Source organism: Tetrao urogallus (genome assembly GCF_951394365.1).
Source record: "Tetrao urogallus genome assembly, contig: SUPER_29_unloc_3, whole genome shotgun sequence".
NCBI classification, from domain to species: Eukaryota; Metazoa; Chordata; class Aves; order Galliformes; family Phasianidae; genus Tetrao; species Tetrao urogallus.
In genome coordinates, this window is record NW_027639053.1 from 1 (window position 1) to 9,545 (window position 9,545).

The 9,545-nt window shown below is 58.4% G+C and overlaps 2 protein-coding genes across 2 annotated transcripts; both read right to left on the reverse strand.

Moving 5' to 3' along the window:
- Window positions 1-2,510: 2,510 nt before the first annotated feature.
- LOC306956419 (osteoclast-associated immunoglobulin-like receptor) lies at window positions 2,511-3,703 on the reverse strand (the record flags this gene model as incomplete). Its single annotated transcript, XM_079551029.1, has 5 exons — window positions 2,511-2,653; window positions 2,776-3,087; window positions 3,168-3,446; window positions 3,564-3,599; window positions 3,673-3,703. The coding sequence occupies 5 exons, from the start codon at window positions 3,701-3,703 to the stop codon at window positions 2,511-2,513; spliced, it is 801 nt and encodes a 266-aa protein (XP_079407155.1).
- A 2,874-nt stretch (window positions 3,704-6,577) lies between these two features.
- LOC306956420 (osteoclast-associated immunoglobulin-like receptor) lies at window positions 6,578-7,770 on the reverse strand (the record flags this gene model as incomplete). The annotated part of the gene is made up of 5 exons (XM_079551030.1): window positions 6,578-6,720; window positions 6,843-7,154; window positions 7,235-7,513; window positions 7,631-7,666; window positions 7,740-7,770. 5 exons carry the CDS (start codon window positions 7,768-7,770, stop codon window positions 6,578-6,580), a joined length of 801 nt encoding a protein of 266 aa, XP_079407156.1.
- Between the last annotated feature and the right edge of the window lie 1,775 nt (window positions 7,771-9,545).

The window sequence follows — 9,545 nt, forward strand, 5'->3', positions numbered from 1 at the left end:
AGGCAGTGACTCGGAGGAACAGCACAAGAGCGTGTATTGAGCTTTCCATCAGCAACCAATCCACGGCCCTGCAACAAAATTCGGGGACGTCCCAGGAAGAATCACGGAGCGAGGCGGATAAAGGATGCTTGGACACTGGTGCCACCGCCTGATCTGCTCCTTGCAGGGAAAGGTGGGTTGTGGCTGCTGCCACAAGAAGAAGAGTAAAGTCTGTTTGGAAGGGCAATGAGGAAGAGAGAGGAAAGGAAAGAGAAAAAGGAGAGAAGGAGGGCAGGGAGAAGAGAGAGAGAGACGGAGGGAGAAAAGCAAGCACGGTGCGTTGTGAGGAGCCGCAGGGCTGGAGCAGCAGGGGGATGAGAGCGCTGGTCCGACGGAGGAAGCGTGCAGCCGGCAAAAAGGAGGCAGCAGAAAACGCGGCTCCTGCGGGCATCCCTTCCTGCCTGCTGGTCGGCAGCCGCAGCATCGCAAGGCTGTGAAGCAGCGAGTTCCCAGCGCCGCGTTGATCAGCAACGCGTCTGTGCCACAGCTGGTCGTGCGGTGCAGCAGCGCCACCGGTGGGCGCACCAAGGCTGCCCGGTGATCTCACGGCAGCTGGGGCCCTGCAGCCTCCGCTGCCATGGCAGGAGCCTCGTCTTGCGCGTGTTGGAGAGGCAGCAAGCGCAGCCAACGGGTCAGAAAAGGAGTTTTGTTGGCCGGCTGTGGTTGCGTGGAGCAGAGAGCGGCCGTGCGAGGAGCTGCGGCGGTGAGGTGGCTGCGGTGGCAGCGATGGCCCTGCTGAGCACGAGGAGCACAGCGCATCCGTGGCCGCTGTCACACGAGTGCACGAAGCTGCAGGCAGGCGGGCAGAAGCAGCCAGAACGGCAGGGCAACCCTCAGAGATGAGAAGCGGCGCCAGCGGGGCGAAGGGAGCAGCGCTGAGGGCTGTGATGGCAGCGAGTGAAGGAACAGCTGAGCGCTGTGAGCAGCAGCTGTGAGGCTGCTGTGCCGCTGGGAGCAGCTGTGTTGGATCGCGCTCTGCTCACAGCTGCTGGGATCTCCGCCCTTCGGGCCCCACGTTGGGCACCACGAGGACTGCGGTGCTGCCAGCCGGCAGCTGCTCAGCACCACGCTGCCCTTCCGTCACCGACCCCCCTCTGTGTGGTCTGGGGAGGAATTGAGACAAAAACAAGGCCCAGCTCGTGGGTTGGGATCAAAGTTATTCACTGGAGAAGAAAAGGAAGAGAGTAAAAGCAGCCAAGGTCATCCGATTTCTGTATTTACAAAAAACTGGTGCTCAGCACGACTGCTCAGCGCCTTCTGATGGACGCTGAAACCTGGGAAGCCCTTGGAGATTCCACGGGTGTTAAGGTATTTGGGGAAAATAAGGAAGCATTTTGGGGTGAGAAGTGGGCATTTCTGTGTTTGGTGTCGTTGTATGGGGGACAGTGGTGAGGATCTGGGGGTGTTAGACATTTGGGATTCTGTTGGCTAAGATCAATTAGCAGTAAGGGTGGGCTTTGGAGTCAAGGTTTCCTTTGTTTTGGGGATCCCAGCGTGTTTCTGTGGTGTTTCCTTACAGTTTGAGGGTGCCCCTGAGTTGTGAGGAGTGTTTAGGGCTAGGGGATCTGGGGACTCCATATGTGGGATAGTGGGGGTCCCCATGCATGGCTTTTGGGGTTTCCACTGCAGCTTGGGGGCGTCCATGGCACGTGGGGGCTGTGCAGGAGGTTGAGGATTCCCTGGGGTTTTGTGCAGGCTGAGGTCCATCTGGGCCCAATGCACTCAGTTTTTTGGGTGCACGTAGGAAGTGGGGGTGTGCAGAGCTGGGAGGGCAGCAGGAAATCCGAGGAGATTTGAATTGGAATTCTCATCGTGTAGGTTTTGCTTTTCCCGTGGGCTGGATTTGGGGTCGCACATCAAGCTAAGGTAAGCCGTAAGAGGCTGAGAGTCCCATGATGTCCCTGTGGGCAGGGTTTGGAGTTTGCAGTGGGGTTTGCAGGGGATGCAAGGGGCAGGAAGAGTTTAAGGACTCTCTGACTCAGACATTGCCCTGGAACTGCATGGCTTCAGCCTTCCTGGATGAGGGGGCACCTGCATCAAAATGTGGAGGGGAGTAGGGTGGGGATTGTGGACGGAACCAAAGAGCACGAGGGGGATCAGCCGTGCACGGAAGTGGAGGCAGGGGGAAAGTTCACAGAGTCAGAGAATGGCCGGGGATGGAAGGGACCTCGAGGATCGCGAATCTCCAGCCCCTAGCCACACGAAGGGCCACCGACCTCCCCAGTTAATAGCAGAGCAGGCTGCCCAGGGCCCCATCCAATCTGGCCTTGAACTCCTCTGGGGACGGGGCTCCCCAAAGTGAAGGGGATTTAAACACCTAAACAATGTGGAGGATAAGGAAAGGCGCAGCTGGAGGGATGTAAATGGCGCTGAAGGTATGGGAGGGAGATTGGAGGGTTTATGCACCATCAAGGAGGAAGCAGAACGTACTTGGGGGGATCTAAAGCTGCTCTATCGGGTGTCAAAGGGATTCAGCTGCCTTCCCCACCAGGGCCGTCACCTCTTCGTACCCAGAGGCTGCGGGCATCGAGGACAAAGTAGAGGCCCAGGGCAAAGACGAGGGCAGCAGCGCAGCCCCTCACCACCGCCACCACCAGGGACCTCCTCGCGTCACCTGTGGGGTCCAGCAGTGTGCATGTCCTCATCCCCGGCCGTCACCCCCACGGGGATGGGATGCAGAGGCACTGCCAGCAATCAGTGACAGCAGGGACACCGAAATGGGGGGCTCAGACCCACCTGGGGGTGCAGGTGTGGGTGCCACCTCCAGAGTCACGTTGTTCCCAATGGGTGAGGACAGGAAGCGCTGAGCCCAGGGGCGGTAGGAGCAGCTATAGGTGCCGCTGTCAGCTGGGGTCACCCCAAGGATGGTGAAGGTGGCCTTGTCCTCCACAAGGAGCTCCTGGCGCTGGATGGGGGCTGAGCACCCATCCTTGTGCAGGAGGAAGTCGGCCCCATAGCCCTGGTTCCAGCACTGGATGCTGACGTTGGTCCCTGTCCCCACACGTTTTCCAGGGCTCAGAGAAATGTTGGGTGGGGGGAAGCTGTGATCTGCAGGAGGGAGGGGACAGCAGTGGGACACGGTCCTGTTGGCAGCACCCAGTGCCATCTGCTGTCCCCTGTGCCCTCACCTGTCAGCACCAGCTCCACGGGGTCGCTCTTCTCCGATGTCTCTGCTGTCCAGTACAGCCGGTACTGACACTGATATGAACCTGCGTGCTCCCGATTTGTGCTCAAGATGGAGAACTCTGCAGTGTCCTGCTCCTTGTCCTGGTACATGTTATGTGTCCAAAGTCCTCCTTTGTACAGCCAGACCCAGGCAGCCGACTGGGGCAGGTGGCACCTGAAGGTGACATTGTCCCCCAGGGACACCCCCTGGCTGGGGTGCAGCGACAGGGAGGGTGGGGGCACTGGGACAGGGGACAGCAGTCAGCCTTGTCCCTGCACGCCCTCCTGGGCTCCTCTGATGGCCCCCTCCCCACGCTGCCCTCCTTCTCTTCCCATTCTCCCCCTGCCCCCATACTCACATTTCTGTGCTCCGCTCGCTGCCGCCAGCCACCAACCTGCAAGGGACACGGTCCTGGTGTCACACAGGGCCACCAACCCCCGTGGCACCACATCCCCATCGTCACTCACCCAGGATGAGGGCCAGCTCCATGGGTGCCATGATTCAGGAGCAGCTTGGGGACGGCGAGACTGCAGTGGAGTCAGGGAGCGGCGTTGAGCTGCTTTCAGTTCCCCTTTTGGGACAGGATGCTGTGATGTCACCTCCTGATGTGGCAACAGGAGCCCATCGCGGTGGTGGCACTGTGGGGTCCCTCTGTGGTGGCACAAGTGGAGAGGTGCTCCCTGCACACTGGGCCTCTTGAGGCGCCCCACGCTCTGCCAACCCTGGGGTGTCACAGGATGTCCCCCAAGGGCTGTGGCTGTGTGCCCTGGCACGCTGTCCCCCAGAAGAACGCCAGGCTCTCTGCACAGTGCCCCAGAAGGGCAGCCTGTGCTTCCCTGGGCTCTGCAGGGCAACAGAGTCAGGCAGTGACTCGGAGGAACAGCACAAGAGCGTGTATTGAGCTTTCCATCAGCAACCAATCCACGGCCCTGCAACAAAATTCGGGGACGTCCCAGGAAGAATCACGGAGCGAGGCGGATAAAGGATGCTTGGACACTGGTGCCACCGCCTGATCTGCTCCTCGCAGGGAAAGGTGGGTTGTGGCTGCTGCCACAAGAAGAAGAGTAAAGTCTGTTTGGAAGGGCAATGAGGAAGAGAGAGGAAAGGAAAGAGAAAAAGGAGAGAAGGAGGGCAGGAAGATGAGAGAGAGAGACGGAGGGAGAAAAGCAAGCACGGTGCGTTGTGAGGAGCCGCAGGGCTGGAGCAGCAGGGGGATGAGAGCGCTGGTCCGACGGAGGAAGCGTGCAGCCGGCAAAAAGGAGGCAGCAGAAAACGCGGCTCCTGCGGGCATCCCTTCCTGCCTGCTGGTCGGCAGCCGCAGCATCGCAAGGCTGTGAAGCAGCGAGTTCCCAGCGCCGCGTTGATCAGCAACGCGTCTGTGCCACAGCTGGTCGTGCGGTGCAGCAGCGCCACCGGTGGGCGCACCAAGGCTGCCCGGTGATCTCACGGCAGCTGGGGCCCTGCAGCCTCCGCTGCCATGGCAGGAGCCTCGTCTTGCGCGTGTTGGAGAGGCAGCAAGCGCAGCCAACGGGTCAGAAAAGGAGTTTTGTTGGCCGGCTGTGGTTGCGTGGAGCAGAGAGCGGCCGTGCGAGGAGCTGCGGCGGTGAGGTGGCTGCGGTGGCAGCGATGGCCCTGCTGAGCACGAGGAGCACAGCGCATCCGTGGCCGCTGTCACACGAGTGCACGAAGCTGCAGGCAGGCGGGCAGAAGCAGCCAGAACGGCAGGGCAACCCTCAGAGATGAGAAGCGGCGCCAGCGGGGCGAAGGGAGCAGCGCTGAGGGCTGTGATGGCAGCGAGTGAAGGAACAGCTGAGCGCTGTGAGCAGCAGCTGTGAGGCTGCTGTGCCGCTGGGAGCAGCTGTGTTGGATCGCGCTCTGCTCACAGCTGCTGGGATCTCCGCCCTTCGGGCCCCACGTTGGGCACCACGAGGACTGCGGTGCTGCCACCCGGCAGCTGCTCAGCACCACGCTGCCCTTCCATCACCGACCCCCCTCTGTGTGGTCTGGGGAGGAATTGAGACAAAAACAAGGCCCAGCTCGTGGGTTGGGATCAAAGTTATTCACTGGAGAAGAAAAGGAAGAGAGTAAAAGCAGCCAAGGTCATCCGATTTCTGTATTTACAAAAAACTGGTGCTCAGCACGACTGCTCAGCGCCTTCTGATGGACGCTGAAACCTGGGAAGCCCTTGGAGATTCCACGGGTGTTAAGGTATTTGGGGAAAATAAGGAAGCATTTTGGGGTGAGAAGTGGGCATTTCTGTGTTTGGTGTCGTTGTATGGGGGACAGTGGTGAGGATCTGGGGGTGTTAGACATTTGGGATTCTGTTGGCTAAGATCAATTAGCAGTAAGGGTGGGCTTTGGAGTCAGGGTTTCCTTTGTTTTGGGGATCCCAGCATGTTTCTGTGGTGTTTCCTTACAGTTTGAGGGTGCCCCTGAGTTGTGAGGAGTGTTTAGGGCTAGGGGATCTGGGGACTCCATATGTGGGATAGTGGGGGTCCCCATGCATGGCTTTTGGGGTTTCCACTGCAGCTTGGGGGCGTCCATGGCACGTGGGGGCTGTGCAGGAGGTTGAGGATTCCCTGGGGTTTTGTGCAGGCTGAGGTCCATCTGGGCCCAATGCACTCAGTTTTTTGGGTGCACCTAGGAAGTGGGGGTGTGCAGAGCTGGGAGGGCAGCAGGAAATCCGAGGAGATTTGAATTGGAATTCTCATCGTGTAGGTTTTGCTTTTCCCATGGGCTGGATTTGGGGTCGCACATCAAGCTAAGGTAAGCCGTAAGAGGCTGAGAGTCCCATGATGTCCCTGTGGGCAGGGTTTGGAGTTTGCAGTGGGGTTTGCAGGGGATGCAAGGGGCAGGAAGAGTTTAAGGACTCTCTGACTCAGACATTGCCCTGGAACTGCATGGCTTCAGCCTTCCTGGATGAGGGGGCACCTGCATCAAAATGTGGAGGGGAGTAGGGTGGGGATTGTGGACGGAACCAAAGAGCACGAGGGGGATCAGCCGTGCGCGGAAGTGGAGGCAGGGGGAAAGTTCACAGAGTCAGAGAATGGCCGGGGATGGAAGGGACCTCGAGGATCGCGAATCTCCAGCCCCCAGCCACACGAAGGGCCACCGACCTCCCCAGTTAATAGCAGAGCAGGCTGCCCAGGGCCCCATCCAATCTGGCCTTGAACTCCTCTGGGGACGGGGCTCCCACAAAGTGAAGGGGATTTAAACACCTAAACAATGTGGAGGATAAGGAAAGGCGCAGCTGGAGGGATGTAAATGGCGCTGAAGGTATGGGAGGGAGATTGGAGGGTTTATGCACCATCAAGGAGGAAGCAGAACGTCCTTGGGGGGATCTAAAGCTGCTCTATCGGGTGTCAAAGGGATTCAGCTGCCTTCCCCACCAGGGCCGTCACCTCTTCGTACCCAGAGGCTGCGGGCATCGAGGACAAAGTAGAGGCCCAGGGCAAAGACGAGGGCAGCAGCGCAGCCCCTCACCACCGCCACCACCAGGGACCTCCTCGCGTCACCTGTGGGGTCCAGCAGTGTGCATGTCCTCATCCCCGGCCGTCACCCCCACGGGGATGGGATGCAGAGGCACTGCCAGCAATCAGTGACAGCAGGGACACCGAAATGGGGGGCTCAGACCCACCTGGGGGTGCAGGTGTGGGTGCCACCTCCAGAGTCACGTTGTTCCCAATGGGTGAGGACAGGAAGCGCTGAGCCCAGGGGCGGTAGGAGCAGCTATAGGTGCCGCTGTCAGCCGGGGTCACCCCAAGGATGGTGAAGGTGGCCTTGTCCACCACGAGGAGCTCCTGGTGCTGGATGGGGGCTGAGCACCCATCCTTGTGCAGGAGGAAGGAGCCCCCATAGCCCTGGTTCCAGCACTGGATGCTGACGTTGGTCCCTGTCCCCACACGTTTTGCAGGGCTCAGGGAAATGTTGGGTGGGGGGAAGCTGTGATCTGCAGGAGGGAGGGGACAGCAGTGGGACACGGTCCTGTTGGCAGCACCCAGTGCCATCTGCTGTCCCCTGTGCCCTCACCTGTCAGCACCAGCTCCACGGGGTCGCTCTTCTCCGATGTCAGTACTGACCCATACAGCTGATACTTACACCGATATGAACCTGCGTGCTCCCGATTTGTGCTCAAGATGGAGAACTCTGCAGTGTCCTGCTCCTTGTCCCGGTACTTGTTATGTGTCCCATGTCCTCCTTTGTACAGCCAGACCCAGGCAGCTGGCCGGGGCAGGTGGCACCTGAGGGTGACATTGTCCCCCAGGGACACCCCCTGGCTGGGGTGCAGCGACAGGGAGGGTGGGGGCACTGGGACAGGGGACAGCAGTCAGCCTTGTCCCTGCACGCCCTCCTGGGCTCCTCTGATGGCCCCCTCCCCACGCTGCCCTCCCTCTCTCCCCATTCTCCCCCTGCCCCCATACTCACCATGCTGTGCTCCGCTCGCTGCCACCAGCCACCAACCTGCAAGGGACACGGTCCTGGTGTCACACAGGGCCACCAACCCCCGTGGCACCACGTCCCCATCGTCACTCACCCAGGATGAGGGCCAGCGCCATGGGTGCCATGATTCAGGAGCAGCTTGGGGACGGCGAGACTGCAGTGGAGTCAGGGAGCGGCGTTGAGCTGCTGTCAGTTCCCCTTTTGGGACAGGATGCTGTGATGTCACCTCCTGATGTGGCAGCAGGAGCCCATCGGGGTGGTGGCACTGTGGGGTCCCTCTGTGGTGGCACAAGTGGAGAGGTGCTCCCTGCACACTGGGCCTCTTGAGGCGCCCCACGCTCTGCCAACCCTGGGGTGTCACAGGATGTCCCCCAAGGGCTGTGGCTGTGTGCCCTGGCACGCTGTCCCCCAAAAGAACGCCAGGCTCTCTGCACAGTGCCCCAGAAGGGCAGCCTGTGCTTCCCTGGGCTCTGCAGGGCAACAGAGTCAGGCAGTGACTCGGAGGAACAGCACAAGAGCGTTTATTGAGCTTTCCATCTGTCTCGCTCCAATTTATAGGAGGGAGAGGAGGTTCTTTTGTTATCTCTATACCCGGCGTGAGATTAAGAAGCAACGGTTCCAATGTTGGTCCGACCAGTTTATTACAAATCTTAATCAGGGAAATGGGGAAGGGGAGAACGGACACTATTATGAATTAGGGTAACGGGGGAAGGGAAGGAGGGCGATAGAAAAGAAGAAAAGAAGAAGCAAGGGGTCTTTATAGGCAGCAAGAGGGAGATAGTCACCACCATGGATCCAGCGAGGTTCGTAGTTCCGTCTTTGATCCTCAGTAGTGGTGGGTCGTCGGGCATAGTTGTCCTGTTGCCAACGACGTCGATGACCATGGTGATGATGGCCTTTTTTCAATGCTTCCAAGTGGCTGAGTCAGCTGTTTTTGGAGTGACAGCTCAAATCCAAAGTGGTCGAATCAGCTCTCCTTTGAGTGACAGCTCAAACCCAAGGTGGTTGAGTCAGTTCTCCTTGCGGTGGCAGCTTCTGGCTCTGGGATCTCAGCAGGAACCTCCTTTGTTCTTATCTTTCTGGCCTTGCCAGCAGATAAGAGGAAGCAGGGAGGCACCAACTTGCATCTTGCCTTCGCAAGATACAATGGTATCATCCCCCAGCCTTCCATACTTAGCTGGAGCGGTTTGGCCACAGGCCAGATCTTCCGCCAGTGAACACTCCTGAGCGCTCTCTTCCGCTCTTCTACAGAGCAAGCAGCTCTGGGGGAAGGGGCTTGCAAGTGTTCCCAAAGCGATATCGATTGTCACACAGTTAGCACCCATCAGTTGCCTCCTTGACAAGTCACTCAGAGTCTTATCGCAAGAAAAACCTCAGGAAGCAAGCTTTGAGCCAAAAAAATAAACCAAAGAAGGATTCTCACACCACCCCGTGGCACAAAGATTGCTTGAAATGAAGCATAAGTGACCCTTCACGGTGGTGAGGAAAGGAAAAGGGAGAAAATAAAAAGACAGCAAAGAAGCAGGGGGGGGAAGGAGGAGGGGGAGAAGGGGAAGATAATCGTTACACAATTACTACAAAAGATTTCTTGGGCTTGGTTGCAAATGTTGCCCTGATCTGTTGGACTTGTCCATCATCAGTTGAAGTAGTTACAAAATACATGGAAGATACAACAGGTTGTATAAGTTGAATAAAACATGGAATCATACACAAACATAAGAGTTGCAACAACACACAGTAGATAAAACAGGATACGTTTGACCCATGGGCCACCTGGAAGCCAGGAAAAGAAATCAACATCTAGGCCCTTCCAGGTTTGGACAGGAACATGGGCTGTTTTCCGTATACCCTGGGCAATTTGTTTAACAACTTCACCATTATCATCGATCTTTAGACAACA